Source organism: Tauraco erythrolophus, chromosome 4 (genome assembly GCF_009769465.1).
Source record: "Tauraco erythrolophus isolate bTauEry1 chromosome 4, bTauEry1.pri, whole genome shotgun sequence".
Classification (NCBI taxonomy): domain Eukaryota; kingdom Metazoa; phylum Chordata; class Aves; order Musophagiformes; family Musophagidae; genus Tauraco; species Tauraco erythrolophus.
The window spans coordinates 66017540-66044389 of NC_141468.1; the positions used below are offsets into that span (position 1 = coordinate 66017540).

The following is a 26850-nucleotide window of genomic DNA, read 5'->3' on the forward strand; positions in this document are numbered from 1 at the left end:
ATATACGGTCACTTTTTTAGGATACAGTCACACCTTTACCTGTTTCCTTCTCCATCATCTTGTCCTTTTGATGCAGTTGATCTCATTGCCTGCTTTTTCATGCATTGCACAATTGAAAATGCAGCTTTGAACCAAAGCCCGAGAAATGAAGCTAAAATATATTTACAGACTGACATTAATTTCCAGTGCTGGCCCGAAGAGCTGTTCTACAAAATGTCAGTGAATCCATCAGAGAAGTGCTCAGAGTTCAGTTCAGGCGATCCGTAGAGCTAGAGGTAAGTGGTACGAAGCGTGTACAAGTACTCTTTGATCAATATAATACAACAGTGGTTTTATTTCACAGGCTTAAACGGTGATTTAAAAACCAACTTGTGGTACTCTATCAGAGAGAGGTTTATTCTAGCTTAAATGTTAGTCATGATGTGGGTGGGTTTTTTTAATGTGAATGACATAAGCTTTTTCACTTTCAGAATGTCATCATTTTCTAGGACAGACCTTTCTTGGTTTTGCCAGAGGTGAGCAAACGGTGCTCAGCCTCTACTGCTCACCTCCTTTGAATTGAAACCAAGCTGAAAAGCTTTTATCCTTTGAAATACCTGTTAAAAAGTTTTGTTTCTTCTGCCAGCTGGTTATATACTGAGAACCTTAAACAAAACAAAACCTTCTGCACAGCCTTGTGCTATTTTGTGTTGTGAGGCCATCAACACTTGCAGGGAAAGTGGTGGAATCCCAAATGTGTGATTTGGCAGATGAAAAAGGCAGGGAAAAAAAATCAGGTGTGCAATGGTAAGATGTTATTTTTAAGCTTCAAACAGGTGTGACTCCTGTCCTTCCCCCACTCACAGGGCTAAGAATTGCTGCGCTCTTGGTTTCTTTTGAAAGCGTCCTCTGTTTTGATGTTCAAGGAGTCATCTTTGAACAATATTTCAATGTTGTTTCCTAACCTCAAAATAAGTGTCTGGTTGAGATGAGGTTTAAAGGCTTGATTCCCCCCTCTGTCTCAAACCCTCTGTCTGAGAGGAAAAGACTGTAGAGATAGTTTGGGGGTACCTTTGTTGTAAAATCAGATACTTCAACACTGGAGACAAAATGTTTTAATGGAATTACTGGTGTAGGTGCAGATTCAGCTGCACTTGCAATTTTTTATGTCTGTGTCCATCCAGTTGTAATAACCTAGCACCGCATTATCTTCCTTTTTTGAATCTATGATCTCGTTTTCATTGCGAAGTTCACTCAAGTAGCAGTTTGAATTTCGAACATAACTTGAGTTTCTCCATGTACAGAATCCCTTGGTGCCTCTAACTTCTGCTTGCTGATCTGTGTGGGGAAACAGTGTTTTGACAGTTGCTGCCATAATCACTGCACTTAGTAATTAAACAACTCCTGTCTGCTGAATATACCTCTCTGTTACTCAGTCAACATATGAGTGTTACAAATCTCTGCCAAACTTCAGCCACAGTGAGCCGCCACTATAAATTGTGTTTAGTTTAGGTCCTTTTAGCAATACCTGCCCATGAGCTTTTTAGGATTTTTTGTAAATAAGAGATTTTTCTTCTGTTTTGTGAATTATACCCTCAGATTGTGCAAACTGGCATAGTCAAGTAGAAGTCAAAAGTTCATGGTGATAGAACTACACTAGTTTTCAGTGACCTTAACATGGCTCAATAGTATGGAAGCACTTATTCCCTTAATAGTAACAGCAGTAGGACAAAATCTGTTGCTAAATATTTGAAGGTTGATTGGCTCAAACATTTGATATCTTGCTTCTTTACATTTTTTCCCTTTAAATTCCTTCCTTTCATGCCCACTATTGCCTTGTAAAGCTCTCAATAGGATATTTTGACCCTAAGGCTGCTCAGAAGCAACTGTTTTTATAAGTAATGCAGTTAGTCTGGCTTTATGCTTTGCAAATTCTATTTTATCAAAAGGAGAAGACATCTCTGTGGAATCAGTTATGCTTATTTTATGCTAGAATGCTGCTGTCATATGTGTTCTCTTTGTGTGGCCTTGTGTATGAGTTTTGCACTAAAAATAATGACTAGCAAATGTATTCACCTCTAACAGTGAAGTACTACCAAAAGTGTTATTTTAAATAAAGATCCGTCTATAGTATCGGCATGTTTAATGGTGATGTAATGCAAAAATTTAAACAGAATTCGTCTATATTGCTAAACTTAATTAATCAAACAGACCTGACTTTTGTTACTTGAGAATACTCAGGAACTGTGTGTACATTTGCAAGTTATGGTAAAGCAGTGCACTTCTCTAAGCTGCATTTTTACTGTGTCTCGTATTACAGCTCACAGATGTTGTTCCCTTGCTGTGATGTAATGCGCAGTAAATCAGTAGACAGTCTTGTTAAATTTAACTCAATAGTAATGTATGCCTTAAAAAATAAAATCCATGGCAACAATGGATATAACTGCTGCTCAATTTAAGTACAAACCAAGTTTAACACCGAAAGGAGAATTAAAACTTTTTTTTCCCAACTTTTTCAGTTGAAACTTTGGTCTCTGCTTCTCTATTATTTCAAACATTCTGAGTTGTTGATGTGGAAAAAAACCCCAAACAAACAAAAAAAAAGAGGCAGGCCTGAATCCTGCCAAATGAAAAAAACTTTTGTCAATTTTTTCCTAGCAAAAGTCCTTACAGCAAAGTGAGAATAACCTATTTTTTTAAAAGTTCTTTTCAGTTGGTCTCAATGTATTGCATCTGCAAAAGAATAAGACCCTATTGTTTGAATAAGAGCAATTTTTGTCAGCTTTCTCTAACGTAAACCGTATGACACTTGGGTAAGATCTGTTATACAACGTTCTGTTGACTTAGCTTTGTTGCACTGGGGTGTGAAATAGAGCAGTGTTGGCAGTGACTCGCTGCCAGGACCCCCTGGTGCCTTTAAGTTCATGCCAACAGGAAAGAGCATTTTGCCAGCTTCGTTTGTGCTTGGAAATTTTGTCATGCAGTATGATGTGTACCTCAGCCACTTTGTTGCTGTATTTAATGTGGAGTTTTGGACCTGCCCTTAGCGTATTGATTTCTATAAGCCAAAATGGGTAAATCTCTGCCTTCAGAGGAAGCAGATCGGTTCACTTTGACTGAAAGTTAAATACTTCTTTCCAAGATGCCACCTTGTAGGCTTGCACTTGGCTTCAGTGCTGCGGAAGTTCTGGCTGGTACCGTTTGGGTGTGTAAAAATGGTGAGAGAATTGTTGCCTTAAGATCCTAACCTGCTTGGGAGGAGCAGCTTCGTTTCATTTTTAAGACCTGTGAGCCTTTGTAGCCCATCTTCAGGAAGTTAAACACTCTCTGAAGGCTCTTTATGGGAAGCTTAATAAGGTGGTGATGAGGAAATCGGTTGTTTATGCTTTCTGCCAGATGTTGACACAGCGTAATACAGTGGAGTGTGGGCATGGATTAATTTGTAGCAAAGGTGCATCTAATAAAATATTTTAGTGGCCAATAATCAATAGCAAATGCTTAGGGAACGTCATAAGGGACAGAGTAAGTGTACAGTGATGTTTTCTTCAAATACTCTTCTAGCCTCTAGTAAATTGAGGCTCAAAAACTTTCTATACTAGAAGCACTCTCTGTTGAAGGTAGCTTTGAATGAGATAGGTTGTGTCCTGGAGACAGCAGAGCTGGAGTAGCCGTCACACTTTGGAGAAGGGATAGCTTAACTTGAGGTGGTGTAAGGGTTCTCTACTCGTACCGAAGGTTTCTGATTTTGCTGTGGGAATGGCTCCAAAGTACATATGGAATTTTGCGTGCTTCTCCAGCTTTCTAGCCCAAAGTGTTAAGATAAGAAATTTGAACTTGTTAAATAAAAGAAATTTGTGCTTGTTTACTTTAGTGTGTGGCGCTCTAAAACGCGGTGGTTCAGCTAGCTAATTTGTTAGCCTCTCGCTGTCCTAGCAGTAGACGTGGAACCTCCAAGAGAGCATTGGATGGATGGATGGGTTTGTGAACCATTAGAGCTGTGCCAAGAGGAGCTATTCTCATTTATGAATCGAGTCGTGAGCTGTGCTCATCTATCCTAGATAACTTTGCAAACTTCTCTGTGAATTAGCTTGTAGACAGCATCATGCTGGCATGGCGATATTATTTCTGTCATCCGAATTGGGCTGTAGAGAGCAAACTCAAGACAACCCTGCAATGTCTCAAGCAGACATAGCTGTCGTTTTGACTTGTAATGGATCTAGTCCCCCTATCTCAAAATTACACTTAAAAGTTTTTTTTTTAAATTTCCGTTCTTCTGGAGTTGCAGTTTCTGCTGCAGTGAGGCACAAAAGTGAAAAACTGTTAGCTGTTAAGATGAGAAAGTTGATGCAAAATTGCAGGGGGTGTTTGGAGTAGGCTGCTTTTGTTGCATCTGTGGTGCACGGCAACAGGTCAGAGGCGGAGACAGCTGCGTTAGTTATCAGAGGTGTTCTTTCTCATCTGAAATACCTAACTAGTGCATAAGTATATGCTGGCTACACTACGCTCTTCTTCCTCAGCATATATTGCTTTATAATTCACCAGCAAATTGTCACTGACATTTGTAATTTTTAATTCCTCTTTTTCTTGCCTTTTAAGTAGTCTCCTTTGCAAGTAATGGGCAACTTTCTTTTGGCATTTCTCACCCATTATAACTGCTGTTTCCATTTGACAAACTGAAGCTGCAGAGATCGTTTCATCCTGAGATAAAAGGATAAAATTTTAGATAAGAGGATCTGGAAAGAGCTGTGCATATTATTCATATCAAACAAATTTGAGATCTATGGGTCTAAATCCATTTAAAATAAAAGCTGGATTTTGCATATGTTTGCAGACTAAGAAGGAAGAAAAGAATAATGAGCAGCATAGATTGCTTTTTTATTTCCTTCTGCTACTGAGGTAGTTTCTTCTGGTGAAGATGATCTCTTTGAAATGCATGGTTTTTAGAGGACAGGAAAGAGCTTCTTGCTGTCTCATCTAAACAGCGATTGCCGTCACTTTATACTGTTGCAGAAATACCGGTAAGGAACATGTAGGTCCCAATTTAAGTAGCACTGTGCTTTCCTGTAAGGCTGGTCCTGAAGTTGAGGATATCTAACATGTCCCTTCACCAGCACAAAGCCTGCAAGGTGCTAGCACTTCTTCATCTAAGAGTTGCTCATTTATCAGAACCTTTGGGTCTCTGATTTAGATTATTTATTTATTTGTGAGGCCATCATGTTGGACATCTCAGAATACTTTAGTGTGACTGCCTTAGGCAAATAAAGCAAACTGGGGGAGTAAACCAAAGAGGAAAGAAGTAATTCTGGAGAAACAGGTGTCCTTAGTATTGAGAGACTTTCTCTGAAGGAGAGAAGACACTGCAATATTTTTAAATAAATAAAAGCCTTCAGTTTGTTCTAACTTAGGTGACAGAGAAATAGTGGATAAGAGTTTCTACATGGAAACATTCACCTAGGTTTGTATTTAACTTACAGTCTCATTTCTTTTACACGATGACTCAGGCTCCTCAGGGTTTTTTCAAGACAACTCGAAGTCAGGAGATGAATTGAAAGAGGAAAATCGTAATTGTGGTAACTGTGGTGAAATAGGCAGATAGAAACCTTCTCTGGTAGAAAGTGTTCTTGAGTGTGAAAATTATATCCATAAAACACAGGCTATGTGTATTTTGCTCCTTGCATATCACATGTGAATGGTATAGGATGTATTCGCTATGCAGTATATGACTGAAATGCAGAAGCTACGCAAGCGGTTCAGTAAGTAAACAGCAATTTTGCGTGGGAACTCTTATCTATGCCAAGGGAATGCAGGCAAGCGGGAGTGCTACTATGCTGTGATGTGATAAATCAAGAAGCATTGAGATTGGTGTGTTGTACTGAAGAGACTCTAATAGGTGCCCCTAGCACAGGAGAGTTGCCTCTCTGATGGACTGGAGCAGAGGCTGCAAGGCATGGCACCTTCCCAGTGTTTGTACTGCTGCTCTCTCTTTGAAAAATAAAGATTGCATTTTCCTACTTCTTGATGAAGTGGCTTTGAAATGCATGAGACTATGTAGGTCTAAAGTGTTGCCACATTTCACATCGAAGATTATTTAAATTATTTTTTTTTCCTCTTCTTGTAGGTTTATAAAATTTCCCCCAAATTTACTTTCCTGGTGACATCAGGTCCTTTTGTTTACACGGCAGTAGCTGTCATAAATGTGCTTATGAACAGCAGTCTTCTTCGTGGTGAGGCCCCTATGATCCTCTCACTGCATCCTTCTTTCACTGTGCCAGATAACAGATTCCAAGTTCAGACAGGTGAGTTCAAAACCCTGTGTTCTACTGCTGTGAATCTTAGTTCTTGGTTATTAGTGAAATACTTGGCGGATTTGTGGTTGAGACATGATAAATTGTAAACATTTAATCCCATAATTTCATTATTTTTCAGGAAAGTTTTTTTGGCATGTTGCAAAATACATGTGCTCTTTTTCTTGCTTCAAAAGGTGAGAAGAGAAAAAAATTTGTGTGAAACATTTACTTATAAAAACACAATGCAGCTACTTTATACTTTAAAGTATACTTTAATTGCTACTTTTTAGGATTATCATAATGTAGGACAATTGGTGAGCTGGAGGATTGATTGCTCATGTATAATGTGAGCAGGAGAATTGCTCATGTAGTGTTCAACTTTCCATGGCTGCTGTATGGCAGCAGTTTATTTGAAGTCCATGACTACTAATAACCTAAAGTAAAATATTACCCATGTAATAGATTTTGAAAGACAGAGGTATCATTTAAAATCTATTTCAGGTGTTATTTGCATAACAAAACTACCTGCCTGGTTGATTGACTGTTAACAGAGGTAGTAACAGGAATTGAGTATATAGGCAGAGAGTTAACGAATGTCAAACATGGTGCTTTTGTTCTGGTGTGTTTCATGTATTGTTTCTGCTCTGTTAATAACTGTACAGTAAGACATGAGTTCTTAAATTGTGCTGGTGTGATGTTCTTTTTCCACTGCATAACATGGTTATATAGACAGTAGGCATAATTACTGCTCTTGAACCTTGTATGACATTGCTATTAGGATCTGTAACCTGATTATGGCATTTCTTTGGGTAAGACTATATCAGGAAGTCCACAGATGTGCATGTAGTTAAAGTCCGTGTGTCTGCTCAGCTTCCTCTACGCTCACTCTTTCTCTCCTGTGAAAGACTTTTAAGGTGTATGATTCTAGACTTAAAAGATAGCTTGCTAATTAAGTGTTTTGAAAGTTTTAGACTGATAATAATGTGTATTAATAGACTCAATATCTGATCTTTTAGAGAAGCTAAATATTATATTTCAAGCTACAAGAAAGAGATTTGTTGCTTTTTTCCTTAAGATTTTCATTGATCTGTTGGCTACTAAGAATTTTAGTTTGGCTGATTCAGTGTTCAAGTTGTATAAAATTAGTCACATGTATGTAGTGAAGGTTTTTCAATCCACAAGAGGAAACAGTGGGTATTTTGTCACTGATATCTTTTGGTAATCTAATTACAACAGCAACAGATATTGATGAGTAGAGAATTTACTGCACCAACACAAAATGTATTTCTACTGTATTTTTACCCAGCGTTTCACTGAGTATGTCCTGAATTCCATGAGAAGTGATAACCCTGTGGATCCTCTTGCTCATTTTTTTGTCTCTTGTGGAAGTACTTGTCTGTAGGAATAACATGTACCCTTTGCCTTCAGTGCTTCAGTTTGTGCCTCGGAACGTGGATATTGGGTTCTGCAACTTTAGCCGGCGCATTGAGAAAGGGCTGACGATGGCATTCATGGAGGTGAGCAAACACCAGCAGTTCTACAACTTCACTGTGCAGGTAAGAACATTAGCAAGTTTTGTGTCTGTCTCTTTTTCTCCTTACCTTTGGTTGTCCTGTGTTTCCCCCAGCCAGTAAAATGAATTAGATATTTGCTGGCTACCACTTGCCATCTAGATCATGTAGAACTATGAGGCTTTGTCATGAAGTCAGTTTTTTCCTTCCATACAGAATAATATGGCAGCACATATCTATCTGGTTTCAAGGTTTTTGAAAAAATGATCCAAGATGATAATTTATATCCAAAAGCATCATTGAATATAATAGGTTTTATAGTTTTTCTTACAAAGACTGCTCCAACCCTTATCAAAGTCATACCCATCAGATTTTACTGTTACAGAGTAGGGTGTGTTTAGAATGTTTTTGACAGAAGACAACTTTCAGATCTCGGGGGATCCTGTTAGGGAATGAATACAGGAGTTATCTGTACTCTGCCGTTATGTGAGCAAACATGCTAGTTGCTTCTGAGGTTTAGAAATACTTACAGCGATATATGATGTCCATGGCAGCTGCTACTGGAACTTCACAGATGAAATGTGTCACATATGTGCTGGGTACTGAATCACACAGCAGAGCTTACAACTCCCTGGAAAGTCTGTAATTCAGCTTAATGAGACCAACTCCCTCTTCTGTCTGAATTCTTAAATTTAATCTAACTTTGCTATAATACCAAAATTAGTAAAAATTTTATCGTGTTATTAACTAGCACCATAAATGCCCATCTGTGATACTCTAAAATAAAATCATAGCAGGAAAAATGGCATAAATTTTATAGTACCTAAAGTACTTTATAGTACCTACAGTAAAGTGCTCAGAACAGTACAACTGAATGACACAATGTGACTGGATAGACTGAAGATAGAACACGCTAAACAATTTCTTGGACTATCAGCTTAGCAAACTTTTATTTTAAACACTTCCTTGCTGTCTGGAAGATTTGTCTACATGAACACAGTTGCTGCGTACATTGTTGCCAAAATAAGGCTTCTAGCCAGTGGTAGGATCTGGACATGCATCATGCAGAAGGTTTTGACCAAGAGAACATCCATTTTCAGAATGTTTCTTTACTATGGTCTCTTCCTGTCTGTTCCACACAGTTTGATATTCATCTCAGATTTCCTTATCAGTAGATTTATTTTGCTGACTGTCTCTCTGGGTGCTTTTTTTCATAATTTTCTGAACTGTAGCTTTCAGATAATTCTGGATAATTGGCCTTAAAGGATAACTCTTAGAAGAGGAATTCACATGTAACTTTACCTCTTCTGAGACTCAGCAGGCTGAATCAATCTGGAATAGATATTCCTCTGTTTTGATGTGAATTGCCCCCTCCTTCATATTAGGAGAAAAATTTCTGTCAAGGAAGGAATGGAAATGCCAGTGATGATTTTGATGACCCTGCTTCAATCTTGTCTTTTCAGATACTGAATATAACTCTGAGCAGGCCTGGGGCAGCGTTTCGGCAAGGCCCCGTGAGCATTGTTTTTGCTGTCCGAGATAGGTACGGTTTTCTAAATGGATCCGAAGTCAGTGAGCAGCTAAGAAACTTGTCCGTGGTGGAATTCAGCTTCTATCTGGGCTTTCCTGTGCAGCAAATTGCTGAACGTGAGTGCTTGCTGTTTACCAAGACTGCAAAATACTTTTTTAAATATTTTTTTCTCTACAATTTTAAAGTAATTTTGTGCATAAGTGATAACGCAGCTTCAAGTACCTAACTTGTGTCATGAATTCTGCAGAGCAAATCCATGCCACTCTCTGTTCACATACTGCGTATCAGCGTTACAGCAACTTGTTGCTTTTGTCATCATCCTTTCCTTTTATGCTGGGCCAGTCGTGCTTAACCTGACTTCATTAGTCCATTGGTCTTAGTCCAGATTGAAAAAAAAAAAAAAGAGTCACTTTGATCAATATTGCTGTGAAGTGCAATCCATGGTGTGTCTCTGTGGTTATGTCTACAGGGGCCTTTGCTGCTTCTCAGCAGGGTTTGCTACCTTGGCATTTGTGTTGCACTTAACTGTGGCTCTGACTTCTAGAAAGCCTGGGACACTGGCAACATAAGCTTATATTGCCCATAAAGTCTGTCTGGATGTTCCGTTAGTCAGCAGCAGTGCTTTTCTGAGTAGTCTGTTATCTTTTACGGTATTACCTTTTAAGTATACCTCTCACTTCTTATGTACAACTTGCATTGCAAGTAGTTTTTTCCAGTCCATGGCCATGCTAAACTTAGATTAATGGGAACTGTCTGAATAGCAAAGTTTGCTTAACACTCAGCCTTGACAACTTTTGTTTGGTTAGATTTTTCAGATGAGCTGTCTCACAAATAAGCCAGGTTTCTAAACTCAACGCTTATCCTTGTACACTAATAGATTGCTCATGACAGAAGTGATTCATGAACATAAACAATATTGTGAGAGAACAGTACTTACCTTTTGCCCCTGATGGGTGTTGCTGTTAACTCAGTCCATTAATTCCCTGTTTCTCCTACCTCACTGTGCTTTCCAATGCAGATTATTAATTTTTAGAATTATTTTTCTGAGCTATATAGGTGCACAACATCTGACACAGTGATTCTTGTTATACAGTTAAATGTCTAGTGGAAAATCAGGCCTAATGGTAGCTGCTGCTCATTATGCAGCTGTGCAGTAGTATGTCAATGAAGATACTGTAAAATGAGTGATTGTCAACAGAAGCTGTTCTCCATAGCACCTTTAAATCTATGTAAGATGATTGCACAGGCTACTTTCCCAATGACTAGAAGCAGTTTAAATGTACTAAGATTTTGAAACTTTTTGTTTTCATTTTTCAACACTTTTGAACCCTCTGCTCACATAATCAATTGAAAAATGTACAAGGTGGTTGACTCATTTCCATTAAACATTTCTGCTCTCATTCCGTCTTGCATAAACTGTACCTATGCAATCATGACTGTACTTAATTGAGCCAGGACCAAAAGCCTTGAGAATCCCTGTCCGTATATGACTAGCATTTCCTTTGTTCCTCCTGAGGCCACAGAACTTCTCAGGTTGTGAGCTGTCGTCTTTATTTATCTCGTACTGAATTAGAATTAAATGTTGATCTTACCTTGATTACTTGAAACACATTTCTCTTTGCTCTCTGTTATCTCTTTGTCTTGTTTTTGACACTTTGCACCTTTGCCCTAGAAGTTATTTAACTTCTAGTCTCTTGGGTAACATTTTCAGTGTCATGGGGCTTTTTTTTCCCTGTAGTTTTGTCCACATATTCTGGAGCAATGTTTGTAGTGAATTCACAGGCTGCCCCTTGCTGAGAATCCGTCTTCTGAGTTGTGCGATGGAGCTACGGTGCAATTAAATGACAACAGAATTTCTACCAAGGCCGGTGTATCCTGAAAGATAGGCTGGTTATAAGGGAAAAACATTCCTATTAAACATGCATGTAGACTCTTCTGATTTTCCTTTCCCGATGGTACTTAGGAAATTCGAAGTTAGTTCCTTTAGTGCTCGTAGCAGGAGCTCTCCTTGTGTTGTCTGCATGCTTATACTTCCTGGCCAGTGGGGCTGATTCCTGGCTAATGCCAGGGGAGCTCTGTGGTAGCGCACATGTTAATGAGAAAATCATGCAAAGTAGAATGAGACAAGAGGTCAGGCAGTGCCTTTGGAAAAAGGTCCCATTTCGATTTCTCCTCCTTTCCTGACTACTGTGAGGATTTGCAATGAAGTAATTTAGATGTTGGCTGTTGTGGCCTGGCAAATTTAGTTACTGCAGTGGCATGTCCAAGCTTGTGGGTGAGTTATAGAAATAACTTTGTTTCTGAAGCTTCAGGAATTGTTTGTTTATTCCTATTGGTGATTTTAAACAAGTATGCTAACAGTGTGGTACTTCATTCCTGCAAATTCGAGCACAGGTCTTCAGACTTCAAACACAAAATTAGTCTTCCTCCCCTCAAATCCACCAAAATCTCCCAAACAATATCAAGCTTCAAATCCTCAAGCAGACCCTTAGTGTAGGAGGGCAGAGTTACTCATCAATGGTGACTAAGTCCATCATGATACACACTTTATTCCCAGATTCTCCTATTTGGAGCTCTTTAAAAATGCTGTTTCTTTGGTGCACATCCCCAGTAGCAGGGATGATGACAGCTGAACAAGCTACATATACACCCTTGCCTTCAACAACCCCACCTAACTGCTGCCAGAGTTTATCGATTGAATGTTGCCAACACAGCATAGCGCTTGCCTCAGAGATCAAGCCAGAGTTTGGTGATGGTGGCGTCTGTTTGTTTGATAGAGAAATTTTGAGGATGACCTTCAAATTTGTCTAGACTGAATTTTCAAAACATTTAATGTTGTAATAAAATAAAATAAAAGATGTGTAATAAATCAAATTAAAATAAATATATTACATTTCAATTTAGTAATTCAGAATTTTTAAGAACTATAAGATCTTCCCAAAGTTCACAATGTAGAAAACATGAGGATTTGGTGGATATGGTGTCCTAAATCAAGGAGCATCTGCTGAGCATTTGACTTGCTTGTTGCTAGAGAAACTCATGTTTACTGTAGATTGAGCCCACTGCAGGACAGCTCGTTTTGATTTGAACTTGTCTAGTTTGGTCTCAATAGCACTTCGGCACGTTTGTAGTCCCCGTTTTGGAGCACCAGACACGGTGTGATTTGGTAAGACAGCAAAGTGGGAACACAGTTTCTCAGCTCGTTAGAGCTATGGATCTGTCTCTCAGCAAGCACAATAATGAACGTAGCTCATGTGCTTTTATAAGTGAGGCAACCACACTTGGTTATTTTTAGCTGTTTTTAAGTTTTTTGCACTGTTGCTGTGACTGAATTTTGAGCCAAAAGATTTTAGATCTTTGCTATTCAGAGACAGAAATCACATCCAGAGGCTCAGCAGCATTGGGCAGGTCCTTCTTGAGACCTCTTATTCAGCAGTCTGTTGAGGACGACCAACAGCCAGATCCTTAAAGCTACTTTGGCAGGAAGATGCCTAAATGTTTTTGTTTTCTAGGCCTTGAACTCTGCTTTTGTGCTGTCCTTCAGTCTACAGAGGACTCATAACAGGGAGGGTGTTGTGAAGATTTTCCTTAGATAGGTAGCTGCTTTGCTCTATGCAAATTAATATACAACTCTCTGCTTTTAAATATGAATTTTGGGAGGAATTTTGGATATTTATATACTTACATAGAAACAATTTACATATGTTATTGTTTATATGTAAATTGTTTCTATGTAAATATGAAATCAAACTCAGAGCATAACAGAAGAATCTGGTAAGTGGAGTGGTTACGTTGCCAAGATAAGGCAAAGAAGGAGGACTGGAAACTGCAGACCTTGGGAAGCCAACGACTGTCTCTCACCATCCACTTGACCCTTTGCTGTGAGTCCCCGAGACCTCTGCCAATATGGCCCTTCCCAAATAAACCTTGGAAGCAGCAGCAATGGATCAGATGAGGTGAAACCTTGGTGCTGCCCAGCCAACGGTTAGTTCCTCTCTTCCTTCCTCCAAGGAAATCTCTGTGTCTGCTTTGCTTTCCCCATGACCTGCCTCGAGCCTTACCTCTGCCGTAGGACATGGCTGCAGTACAGGTCTGGGCTTGGCGAGTTCCCCTTGACTCAGCTCCTTGGGACTTTGAATCTAAAACAAATACATAAAAATGGATTTCCTGTTTCCATATCACTGGTGTGATAACCAGTTTCCAATATTGTCTCCAGAGAAAAGAATGGCCACAAACTTAGGAGAGTTATGGGAAGATGACAGGATCACCATTCTATGAGCCTTCCTCTCAAAAGAAGAAAAAAAGGAAAGAAAAACCCCTCCCTCTCCTCTAGAATCAACCACTGACCTGGAACCGGCTCTAGAACCAACAAGCAAGCTAGAGTGCAGTCTGGAACCCACTCTAGAACAAGTGAGCTAGACCCTGCTCTAGAACCAACCAGCGAGCTAGAATGTGCTCTGGAACCAAGTAGTAAGCTAGATTGCAATCCAAAACAAAACAACTGTCTTGATCCAACACGTGAGCTAGAAGTTCAAGACCATCTTCCTGAACATGAAATTGAGTACAGAACAATCAGGAACCAGTAAGCAAATTGAATCCCAACCTAGTTACATAACAATCAGGAACCAAAACCAAACCCCAATCTACAACCAACAAGTGACCTAGAACATGCTCCTTGGGACTTTGAATCTAAACCAAATACATAAAAATTGTTTTCCTGTTTTCATATCACTGGTGTGATAACCAGTTTCCAATTTTGTCTCCAGAGAAAAGAGCTAGAACGTGCTCTAGAACTGAGTGATTTAGAACCCACTCTAGCACCAACAAGTGATCTAGAACCATGATCCGAGTGAGAGCCCTGTCTAGAGCCAAAATTAAGCTCTGGAGTCCACAACACAAGAAGGATGTGGAACTGCTGGAGCGAGTCCAGAGGAGGGCCACGAAGATGATCCGAGGGATGGAGCACCTCTGCTGTGAAGACAGGCTGAGAGAGTTGGGGTTGTTCAGCCTGGAGAAGAGAAGGCTCCCAGATGATCTTATAGCAGCATTCCAGTACTTAAAGGGGCCTACAGGAAAGCTGGAGAGGGACTTTTTACAAGGGCATGTAGTGATAGGACAAGGAGCAATGGCTTTAAACTGAAAGAGACAGGCAGATTTAGATTAGATATAAGAAATAAATTTTTCACTCTGAGGGTGGTGAGGCACTGGAGCAGTTTGCCCAGAGAAGTTGTGGATGCCCCATCCCTCGAAGGTTGGGGCATCCACAGGATGGTTGGATGAGGCTTTGAGCAACCTGGTCTAGTGGAAGGTGTCCCTGCCCATGGCAGGGGGGTTGGAACTAGATGATCTTTGAGGTCCCTTCCAACCCAAACCATACTGTGACATGTTCCTTGCCATATTGTTCTATGCTGTTTGTATCTTAGTTATCAGACATGGTAACAGTTAATACTCTTGGTGATGACTTTTTCTTCCCCTGAGGGCTCTGTATATAATTTTCTAAGTTTTATAGTCTGCATCTGAAGAAAAAGAAATTATTTGTAGGTGAGCTGAGCTGTCAGGGAGTTGAAGTTGAGTCATACTAAGGAAAAGCTACTTGTGCGATATCACTGTATCTCAGCACTGTTAAGTGAAGTGAGACCTTGCCATCGATATCCCGAATATGAGCCTTGTTCGAAGGAACGTATTTGCTCCCTGCTGCTTATTCGCTTCACGTTGCCTTTTACTGGATTTTTCACCTAACTAATATGTGCTGTTTATATTTTTGACTGTGTGGGTTGTCCCTGTGCAGTATGTCAGTAACAGGAATTTTTTGTCAGCTTTTTCCATTCATTTATAGTCAGAGTCAGTAGTGAAAGTTATTATTTTGACAGAATAGACTGTTCTGTGCAGGACTAGGGCTGTTGGAGTGGCTAAGCCTGGAAACTTCCAGACATTTTTCTTTCCCCCACAGACTTCTAGGTGACTTCTGCAACATGCTTCTATTCAAATGTTCAGTTTACAGCTTCCTGCATGCTTATTTCGCATTGTCCACCTTGCATCTCACATTTTAGATTGTAAACTTGTTAGATGGTTGTGAACTACATGTCATCAGAGAAAAAACCCAAGACTAGTCACGGTTTTTGAGTGCTAGTTTATTAAAAGCAACAGGAAACAATATATTCGGTATCTCTTTATGGCTGAAAGATTTCTCTGACTACAGGCAAAGGCTAACTGTGAACTAGATGAGGAATATTGGCCTTCATGAACTCAGCCCGAATAAATGTCTTTGGTTTTATTATGGCTTTAAATAGAGGGAGTTGCCTTGGGACTTGCTGTTTTTTCAGTGCTGTAAGTAGCACTTTGGGTGGCATCTATTTGGGATATCTTGGAGATGTTGCAAGGCCAATAGGGTAATATAAAATCATATGATGCAGTCTAAAGACTGCAGAAATATTTGGCAATTTTTATCTGGATGGATTTTGGATCAGACTTATAACAGATAGTGTATTACTATTGCCTGCACCCCAGCATTTGCATGGAATCTTATTTTTCAGTTGGTACCTTCTCATTCCAAATACTACGTTCTCACCATGTTTTCTATGACTGTTCCTCCACTTATAAGAAATAAGAATGATCAATATGGTACTGGTTCTGTCCTGTATGGTTCCACACATCTCTGTACGAGAGAGTCAGAGAGATCCATGTTGGAGCATCTGACGAAGGTCATGTTTGTGTGCTTCAAACTGCCGCCAAGAGGTTCCTGGCTGAATAGGTGACCCTTTGCCTCTTCAGTCAGCATTGAATCAATGCTGTTATGCTGTGTGGTGCTTCAGGGCTGTGCATTAGAATAATCTACTTCATTAATGCATCTACTTCATTAATGCATCTATAGTCATTAGCAGAGCAGCTGTAATCTAACTAATAATTGCATTTTGTCTGTCCAACTTACCCCTCAGAATAACAATCAGTTTGTGCTGGTTTTAATCGTGAGTTCCAGAGGGTATTAGGAGTCTTGCAAATATGATCTTACTGCAGTTCTAAGACTCCAGCTGAGCTCAGGATCTGGCCACGTGTGCTGGTGAGACACTTGAGTGACCTATGGAATAAGAGCTGGAACGTGGATTTTCTGACTTTTGAGCATGGTCTCAGTTGCAGAAGCGCCCATCATTTCATGCATTCTTTGTGGGTTTTAGAACCCAGCCTTAGTTGCCGATGATCATGGCACATCTTTCTTTTCAGTTTCAAGATTTTCTGCTCAAGTTGTTTTATTTTTAAATTTCATTAATTCCGTGAAAAGTTTAAGTGAGTAGTCATCCGGCAATTTGCATGAATTAAATCATTTTCAAGTACTAATGAGAAAAAGTGTGAAGAGCACATTAAGTATTGAGGCAAAACATGACTTTTATTTAAAAGAAGAAAAAAAACTCACAACTGCTAGCACTTCAATGCTTTATGGACATTGGAAGGTTTTTGATTTTCTTATCTTGCTCTTTCCATGCTTTGGAAAAACAACAGATGCAGTTTAGTTTATGCTTTTTTGTTCAGGTTGTATTTCTAAATTGAAATAAACAATTGCCTGACCAGAGAAAATAGAACTCCAATCTAAAAGCTACAATCAGAAGAATCATGTAGCAGTAAGCTGGAAATAAATGTATGTGTTTAAATGAACTGTGAGGTGCTTTTTGTGTGTCTGAGTTTTGGAAATTCGATGCATCCTGGTCAGTGTATAGAGGGCCGATGTTTCCTGTTCAGAATAAAGGACCATATTCTGGTACTCTCCTGAATAGTAAGTCACAAAGTACCTCCCGGTTGGTTCTTCTGAAGCTAGTGGTGCTATTATTGAAGTGAAGGTGGAATAACCAAATTTTTTTTTTTTTTCCATAGTACTATTTATAAATCTATGAAAATAAAAGGTATGACACAACTAATGGTTCTTTTGCTTTTACCTTAACAAAAAATTCTGAAGTTTTTTAAGGGGCAACAGAATCAATTTTTAGGTACACTGTCAGAGGTCAGCTACTCTATAAAATATTGCACAATTAAATTAGAAAAATGGTAATTTTCTGTTTCTTTGAAACATGCGATAGTGGCAAACTAGTCTACAACTGAAGACAAGACATCTTTACTCTAAATTGATCTAGCATGGACCAGGTCATTTAATTGTTATGGGCTGCATTCTTTCAATCCATGAAATGGTTTAAAAATTAACCTTTGTATAATGCTTAGGAAACTGCATCTGGATTAAATATTTTGAGAAAGTGAAGACCATTCTTTTTCCTTATCGCCATAGTGAAACTTAAGATTTCCCTTGAGGAAACTGTTGGCCCAGCCCCCATCTTCACTTGTTTCCCAATATGCCTTTACTGCTCTCCAGTGGAAACCTTGGGAAAAACCTTATCCCTACTGAAGTCAGTAGAAACAGACTTTATTTACCTCACTGGGGCAAGGATTTCAGTCTGGAGTAGAGGGTTTTTTTTTTAAAAATCAAGAAAGCTCAGAGCCACCAAGCCAGACACAAAAGCCATGAGATTTGCCTACAATAATGTTTCTACATGCATTTATTTGTGATTTTTGTAAAAAAAAAAAAAAAAAAAAGAAATTCAAGGTGGTGTTTTTTAAATGCTTCCCCCTGCACAAATCTGGAACACAAATCAGATATATTTAGTTTTCTGCGTTACATCTCGTGTTTCCGTGTAGTTTCTGCCTCAGAGAAGGTCTTATTTTCATTCTGAGACACTCATGAGTTGCCTTGTTGCCCTTTGAGCAAAAGTCTGATCCTGCAACTAGCTCAGTAAGAGTCACAATTCAGATAGGGAACTTCTTAAATTTCTAGGCGCAATGACCTGGGTGCAGCAGCTTGAAATCTTTCAGGTGATGAATCTGACTGCTTCACTTAGCTTCTTTTTGTTCGGAGATGAACTAGGGAGCGTGTGTTTGGAATGCTTTCCTTACCATTGTGTCTGCATAGCCTCAGGAGTAGTAGTACGTCTGTGTAAATAAGATGCTTACTGACAGTATAAATTATGAAGTGGCTTCTTTTTTTTGTGTATGTTGTCAAGAATACTGTTCTTACGGATATTTTTCCTCCATTCTGTTTTTCCCTCAGCCTTTCATTATCCTAAGCTTAATGTGTCTCAGTTGATGAAATCTTCCTGGGTGAGAACAGGTACGTACAATCTCTGTGAGTAAGTAAGAGTGCAATTATTTTTGTTAGCAGGATAACTAGCGTACATAAATATTGATAGCTTAGGGGTGCTGCATTCTTGTGAGGTAATAACGTGCCTGAGCTGAATAAATTCTAAAACCAAAGTTTAAACCAAATTCTAAAACCAGGCCTAGTGACCTGGAATATCTGGGAAATGTAATTCCCAAGTCTAGAATGAACTACCGCAATTCCTTGATATTGCACACAAAGTACTTTTTGTCTATAAAGCAGATCATTCTTAGTGAGACAACTTACACTGTCAGGATATTATGTGTTTACTCTGCATGCTGTCAATATACCACATTGATTTTTGTTTGTTTTTTTTTTTTTATTTTATCATTTTAAGTGAAAATTAAAATTTTATTTGTGTGGCACTTTCTACTAAAACATGCCAGCAATAAAACAGAATGAAAATAGATACATTCTGAGTACATGAAAGAATTTCATCACATTTCATTGATCTCTTCTGATTCATTCACAGCAGATCCCTCCCACCCAAGTCTTTCGGATGTTTTATTCTGTAATTCACAGATATGGTTGAGCTGTCACATTGAGATGCTCAAAGGCTGCCAAGGTTGCCTGCGCGCTGTAGGTCCTAACTGATTCTTTTAAGGAGAAAGCCTGAACGATGACCAGGCAGAGCCTACCAAACTTGCTGTTAGAGTGCTGATGCCCCACTGGATACACTTTTGTCTTCCCACAACTTTACCATCTGTAGTTCATCAGTAGTATAGACTTACTCTTTTTTCAGGTATCTCTGTCTCCTCTCACCAGTGATCCAGTTTACTTTTTAAACAGGAAACCAAGTTGCAACTTAATTTCTGAAGCCCACACAGTTTGTTTTAGAGAAGAAAAATGGAGAGTTTCAGATCATGTTCAGTAACATGAGAGAAGCTATGTGCATGTCTCCCACACCCAATGTCATCCTTCCTTAGAGATTTATTTATGTTGGCTTTTTTTGGTCACATCCCCACCCTCTCTTGCTCAGCCTTAGGTTTGCTTTGTCTGTTGTTGCTGGGAGTTCCCTTAGATCCTGCAGTAAGAGGGTTCTTCCAGCTCAGAAATCATGTCCCTTTGGGTTTTTCTGAACTTCCTGACTGTAAGATTTTGAAAGCCAATTGCAGCACCTTTTTTGCAGTAGAGGAATTTCTTGTAATCCCAGTTCTTGCAGGGAGCCTGGGAAGAGCTAGTAGACTTTGGCTGGATCAGTCCTTTCAGTCTGTATATACTGTATTGTAAGAATAAAGAATCATGACATAGGAAAATGATGACATTTATGCACATAAAGATGAGAGGTTTAATATTAGATTACCCAGACATATGTGCATGTATCCCAATAGTCATAAAACGCTGGGATACGCAGTGTTCTCTGTAGCTGTCCTTCTCAGTTTTAGAACATAGTTCCTGCTATGTTTCATTGATACTGAAATTCAATACACAGGTCTTCTGCTTGCTGTATATAATAGCCTTAGGCCACTGTCTATTTATTTTGATATTTAATTCTGAGATATTTAGTCTATGATTGAATTTAGAAGACAGATGATGTTGATCCCTATGAGAAATCGTGAAAATGTTTTCTTTTTCTGACATCTGCAGTGAAAATTTTTAAATGGAAAAAGTGGTTTTAATATTTTTGTTCCATTAAAAATTTCATAAAAATATCTAGTTGGATGGCTCTTTATTAAGCATCAAACTTAAAAAAAATAAGCATGAAAACACTTATTGAAAAAAAAAGACTTCTAAAAAATACAGACCAATTTAGAGGAGAGCCTCAGGAATGAAAACTGTATTTTACTGCAGTCAGCAGTGAGTTGGTTTACTATCCTTTAGGGTTGTTTAATTAGGTCATTTGAATGGCTGTCGCTTCATTCACTCTACTTTTCTTTTACTGGATGACATTTTGTTAGTTAAAGGTCCACAATTTATTTTCATTTTTCCTGTGTGTTGTTCCTTGGGGATTCCTCTCAGCGTTAGCTGCCCCAGTGACCCAGAGTACCTGGGGTTGGGAAGTGAAGCGAGCAGGGCTACTAACTGGGTTTTTTTTGTGCTGTGATTGCCATACTCGTTTATCTTATCTGGGAAAGATGCACTTGGAATACACATCTTCATTCACGTGCTGCTGGTCTTCTATTTTTTCTCCTTGATTCTGGACCCTTGCCCTGCCCATCTTCACCTCTGTGTATCACTTTCGAACATAACTGCTGAAAGTAGTTGCAGGAGACAATTTAGACTGAATTTTCTCTTTTGTTTGTTTTTAAACAATTTGTTAAATGCTCATAAGTTTGGAGTTTTTTAGAATTGAAACTTTCTTCAATATCCTGAGTCTGTCTAGACTAGTTGAGATTTCAAGAATGGCCTCTGCCCTATTTTGTATTTTTTTTTTTAAATTTATTTCTTCTAACATTTTCCCACCCAATGTCTTCCTTTACAACATGTAACCTCTGGCTGACTCAGGCAGTATTCCCATATGAATACAGCTCTTGAATTGTCCATGAGATGTCACAAGGTGACTCAAAGCTTGTAATTGAAGTTGCAAGAAAGACACTGAAAAGTTTTACTAATTCATTTGTGTTCTTGGGTTACTTTCTCTGCAATGTAGTTCTCTTGGGTGTCGTCGACCAGCGAATTCAGGAGGAAGTGTTTCAGGCTGAGATGGAGCGGAAACTAGCTCACCTGTTAAACGAGGCTTTGGTCAGAGGGCGGATATGGAGACGAGCCAGTTTTGCAGGCAGCAACATTGTGCAGGTATTAAGAGCTCAAAGTCAGAGGAAGAAATAAAGGGTAATAAATTACTGAATAAGTTAATATTGTCTAGGTTTTGGGTTGATAAAGATAACTCAAAAGCATGCATCGTGTTTAGCCAGTTGATGACATTTGTGTTTTGCACCTAAAATATGGTTCTGTTGGATACTTTGTTGTCTTTTAAGCTAAACAAAAGAAATGGAAACAACTGAGTATTTTAAGTGGCTACTAAAAAGTTCTGATGACTTCTTAAAAACAATATTGAAAATTATTTTACATCCTATTTTAACAACTTGCTATCTTGTCTGACTTACATGAGGTGCCTAGCAAAAGGAGACAGGATGGTCATCTGAGCAAAAAAAGTGCTCTGCTGGAACAGCTACTTCACAGCTCTCTGTGGTGGTTTGGTGGTGGTGTAGAAATATGAAATAGAATCATGTGCACCTTGATGCAGCAGCAGAATAGTATATTCTACCCCCTAACGGCCTGTTTGTCGCAGTAGTCTTGGTCACAGGAATGGCTTTCAAGTAGGAATGATTAATGATGTCAAATTTTGCACACATGGCAGCTTCTGCTATCTGGATTCCAGTACTGCTTTATACTTTTGTCACAGGTGGAATTATTCACATAATGTCCAGGAAGACTTGGATATTTAATTTTAAGTTCTAAATTCTCACGTGTTCTTTCTATTCAGTTAAACTAAAAGCCAAAATACTTTGGCTCATCTTCTTAAAAATTACTGTTTCCAGCTAATTCATTGACAGTTGGTTTACTTCACAGATGCCCTTCTACTAATACAAACCTATTAGCTTTATTTACTTTTATCCTACAGTTTTTGCTACCACTTACATTTCCAGGTGTTGGGATTTTCTTGTTTTTGTTATCCTCTCTCAGAAACATCTGTTTCAGTAATAGAGATTTTATTTTTTCTTTTGTGTACTTTTGAATTGTTGTAAATGGATGTCTGCTTCAGATCTTCTATTCCCAACACTTCTTATTGCACTTTGTTCTTTATGCCTCAGTCCTCTCTTTGCATATAAATTAAACAAATACTCTTTATGTTGCTAGCAAAGATACCACAGCCTATAAAATGTGTACATGTAGATTACGGTTTTACTGTTTTACATAATAAAGCTCAGGTGATTTATTTTTGCATGCACAAAATTACAAGCACGTCCTTTCTAGCTAAAGAACAGTATTTTGGAAAGTGAAAATACAGCATTTTTGTTACGACTTTGTATTACTTACTGGGACATAAGATGAGGTCTGCAGCTTATGTTCCAAACAGCAGTGCTGCTCATTTACGCCACTTAATTAGTGCAAAGAGTCTGCAAACTGCTGTCTTTGGGCAGTGGAGGATTCTGTTAGTTATGGTCAACACATCACATCATCCCACATAACACAGGGCTTCTCCAGGTGCTCTCTGCCTGTGCTGTTAGATGGGGTTAGCACTGTAATAAAGGAGATGTGGAAGAAGGAAGGCTGAAGGAAATACCTTGCTGCTGGGTGTCTGTGATAGATGTTGTGCTTTCCTGCACAAGAATGGTAGGTACCATCAGGTGCTATAGCTTCTTGGTAGCTTGCTTTGGCAAGGATGTTCAGGTGTGTGGTAGGTGAGATGGCCTTAGAAGCTATTGTGTTCAGCTGGAGTGATGCACCGGTAGTGGGCTTCTGAGTGGAGGAGGATTTATTTCAGAAAGCCAGCTGTATCCTGGGCTGCATCAAAAGCAGCATGGCCAGCAGGTCGAGGGAGGTGATTCTGCCCATCTACTCTGCTCTTGTGAGACCCCACCTGGAATACTACATTCAGGTCTGGAGTCCACAACACAAGAAGGACATGGAGCTGCTGGAGCGGGTCCAGAGGAGGGCCACGAAGATGATCCGAGGGATGGAGCACCTCTCCTGTGAAGACAGGCTGAGAGAGTTGGGGCTGTTTAGCCTGGAGAAGAGAAGGCTCCAGGATGATCTTATTGCAGCTTTCCAGTACTTAAAGGGGCCTACAGGAAAGCTGGAGAGGGACTTTTTACAAGGGCATGTAGTGATAGGACAAGGGGCAATGGCTTTAAACTGAAAGAGGGCAGATTTAGATTAGATATAAGAAATAAATTCTTCACTCTGAGGGTGGTGAGGCACTGGAGAAGGTTGCCCAGAGAAGTTGTAGATGCCCCATCGCTGGAGGTGTTCAAGGCCAGGTTGGATGAGGCTTTGAGCAACTTGGTGTATGGAGGGTGTCCCTGCCCATGGCAGGGGAGTTGGTACTAGATGATCTTTGAGGTCCCTTCCAACCCTAACCATTCTGTGATTCTATGATCCTTTCAAGTGTGCTCCTAGTTAAGGATCTGGTCCATAGTCATTTGCAATAAACCTTTTGGTTTTACTGTTACTAGTTCTATTGAATCCTCATAGCCAAGTTTATAACTTGTGTTTGAAGTGTGTTGTATATATGCATCTGTTTGTGTGTTCAGGGAGAGCTGTTCATGTTCTTGTGCTTTATATGCAGATTTTTCCATATATATTTCTTGCACACAAACTACTGACTGCTAGGGTAGTGAAAATAAAACCAGAAACTGCTGCCAGTAACACTGAAGCGTTGCATGCTTTTATTAGCAGGACATGCATATGCCCACGAAAGACTAGACACACGTTTCACTTGTGCTGAGCCCCTATAGACCTGAGTTTTTCCTGAGGTGAAAGATATTTATAGTGTATTGAAATGTGACATTTCTAAGCTCTGTGGAAAATCAGGACTGTGGGTCAGAAGGTGAAGCAATTATTTGTGACTTTTACTGCAGGCATATTAGTTTCCTTTCACATACTAAGAAAATAGAAGTGATATCTTGTGAGGTTTAGATTTCGTTTCTAAAGGCATGTGTTAGGATCTAAGAATGTTAAAAATTACTCTTTAAATCTAAACACTTTGAGTAAGAGCTTTGGACTACCTAGGGTGCCTGAATAGGATGCTTTCCCCTCCCATTTGCCTATCTGTGCTGTTAACAGGTGGCACTCCAGGATAAAAAATTTAAAAAGCCTATGAATGTTGCATACAAAAAAAACTCTGAAGCCTTGCACCTGACTGTTAAACATGAGATAGTTCCATTCATTTTTGTGTGACACTCATATTAATATATGTTTCACAGAGCAAGTCATATATATTTTTAATATGTATCTGCTGTTGCTGCAGATTGGAAGCACGTGTTCGGTTTGCGTTGCATCCGCAGGGACTAGGCCCTCTGCTATGTTTTGTCAATAGTTTGCCGTAATAACTCAATTCTCATTAGTTTTTTTTAAATATTAAATGCCTTAATTGTAGTTAAGCCAATAGTAGTAGTTAAAAATACACCAGGAGCTAATACAAAAATAATTAGTTTTCCTTCATTTCAGCGTGCTTTGTCTTTTGAACCCAATAGGAAGCAACAAGGTGATCCTACGCAGCGTGAAACAGCATGATGTTCTGATTTAAAGAGCACATCAGGTGACGCTGCAGTTACGCGTGTGAGAAGACAGTAGCTATGGGGGTGCGAGATGACTGAGCTGAGCTTTCCGCTAAGGCGAACGGTCATTCCCTGGGTTTTCTACCGACGGCGTGTGGGTCTCTCCCGAGCGCCTGCTCTGAGCCACGGCCGGTCCGGCTGAGCGTTCGCAGGTTTTTCTGCGGAGCCGCCGGTGACCGCTGCCGCGCACAGGCGTTCGGCCCCGCCGACAGCCGCCCAGAGAGCCGGCCCGCCGTCGGGTCCCGCGGCCTCGTCCTGCCGCTGTTTCGGCAAGGGCCCGTTCCCCGCCCCGTGGCGGAGGCGCTTCCCTCGCCGTGCTCCGGCACGCGGGCCCTCGGCTCGCTTACGGGAGAGGCTCCGCCCGAGCGGGCGGGCGTTGGACGCTGTGGCAGCGGAGCCGAGCCCGGCCCGGCCCGGCCCGGCCCAGACCCGCCGGAGGAAGCGGCCGCCGCCAGCGGCACCGCCGTGTCCCGTCCTGGCGGATTCCTGCCGGAGCTTTCCCAGAAGGGCAGGCTGTGTGCCGTGCCTGTTCCACGTGTGCCTTATGTCGCCTTGTCTGCCGAACCCTTCAGGCCACAGCACAGCTTGATTGAACTGCCGGGACGTTAAAACCCTAGTTTTAATAAGGCAGAAAGCAGAATCTTTTTTGATTACTTTTTTTTTCCTAGGGGATGAAGGTAGTAAAAAAAGGAAAACAATCCTCATGGGTGTGTTTTGGAGATTGTGTGTGTGCCTGTTTACTTGTTTCTAAGCAATGCTCATGCCTTCGAAACCCCGAACCAGTTCTCCCAGGGGTTCCTCGCTCCGGATGGGGCTGCTGACGGAACATCCTACTGGCTGACAGGCACTCTGCAAACGCCGGGCGAGCTTGTCCACCACCTGGGTTGCCCCACTTGAAGTTACGAACTGGCCGTGGTTGCCAAGGCAACTCTGTTCACTGACCTGTGATGTTCTCTTGAAAACACTTTTTAAATTAAATCTGCTGACATCTGAACATAGTTAAGCCTTTACTCTGTGGAGGTTAAATGCGTAGCTAGTATCAACAAAGATGGTATAATTTATGTACACAGAAGTTGAATTAGTCTGTTTCTCTTTTTAATTTCATTTTCTGCCTCCCATGTATTAATTCTTTTATCCCCTCCCTGCCTATGTCAACCCTCACTGCCCAAGTATGAATGTAAAATGCTCAAATGCTTCCTTACACACGGGCTGTGTTACTGGATGCCTGGAAAATATGATTTCTGCCTCTGCTTACATTCTTAGCACTCTCAAGGATAGACACACCTCTGTAAACTATGAGACAAAACCAGTCTGAAGCTGCACAGAAAGTATTATTTGGAGCAAAACGGCACAAAACTTAGTGTATGGAAACTGTGTAAAAAATGAGCACAGTGTGTACATGGTACACAGTTAGTGTACCTCAGTTTTATAAACAGACTTAAAACCAGTTCAGATCCAGTGTGCCATTTTCTGTGTTGCAGCAAATCCATAGGTTAGTTTAAAACAAAAAAAAAAAAGTGTTTAGTGAATCAGTGTGACAGAGATGAAAACTGAAGTACCAATATTGTCACAATTGCTATAAGTCCAGTTGTCTCCTCAAAAATATCCTGCTCAGCCATCAGCTTTCCCAGAATGGAAATCCATAACCATCACCTTTTGGATTTCAAATTTTGTCTGCAGCTTCCCTCAGTGTGGTGTGAGCACTCATAAAATACAGAGCAAATTATTTCAAATAAGTTTTATCTTAAAACAGTGAGCTTAGTTCATCAACACTAGCCTGCACCTCCACCCTCCACTGAATTTCTTTGTGCTCTTTCCCATGTTCTCTATACCGTGCCGAAATACCTCCAGCAACTTCTTTCTATCTCCTCTCTGGCTGTTCTTACCCATCCCTGTTCCTCAGCAAAGGGAGCCATACACTGTTTTTAATTCTTTGTTAAAAGTTGTATTGTTTCAGTTGTGGCAACTTGCACTGGAATCTGTCCTCCTTCCCCTCCACCCTTTCTAAAGGCAGCTGTGGAGAAGTTCTTTTTTTTTTTTTTAACCCATTCAGACAGCTTCTGACTGTTACTCTGTGTGTGTAACACACATAGTTACAGTACTTCTTGGATACTCCACAATGCCA

General features: G+C 40.0%; 1 protein-coding gene across 1 annotated transcript in view; it reads left to right on the forward strand.

Moving 5' to 3' along the window:
* KIAA1549 (KIAA1549 ortholog) overlaps positions 1 to 26850 on the forward strand; it is a 149359-nt gene that overhangs the window by 77835 nt on the left and 44674 nt on the right. Inside the window, exons 3-8 of the mRNA XM_086610749.1 lie at positions 187 to 275; positions 6098 to 6275; positions 7695 to 7822; positions 9241 to 9424; positions 18394 to 18453; positions 21092 to 21237. Of these exons, the coding sequence (XP_086466875.1) occupies positions 187 to 275; positions 6098 to 6275; positions 7695 to 7822; positions 9241 to 9424; positions 18394 to 18453; positions 21092 to 21237 (785 nt within the window). The remainder of the gene's footprint in view (positions 1 to 186; positions 276 to 6097; positions 6276 to 7694; positions 7823 to 9240; positions 9425 to 18393; positions 18454 to 21091; positions 21238 to 26850) is intronic.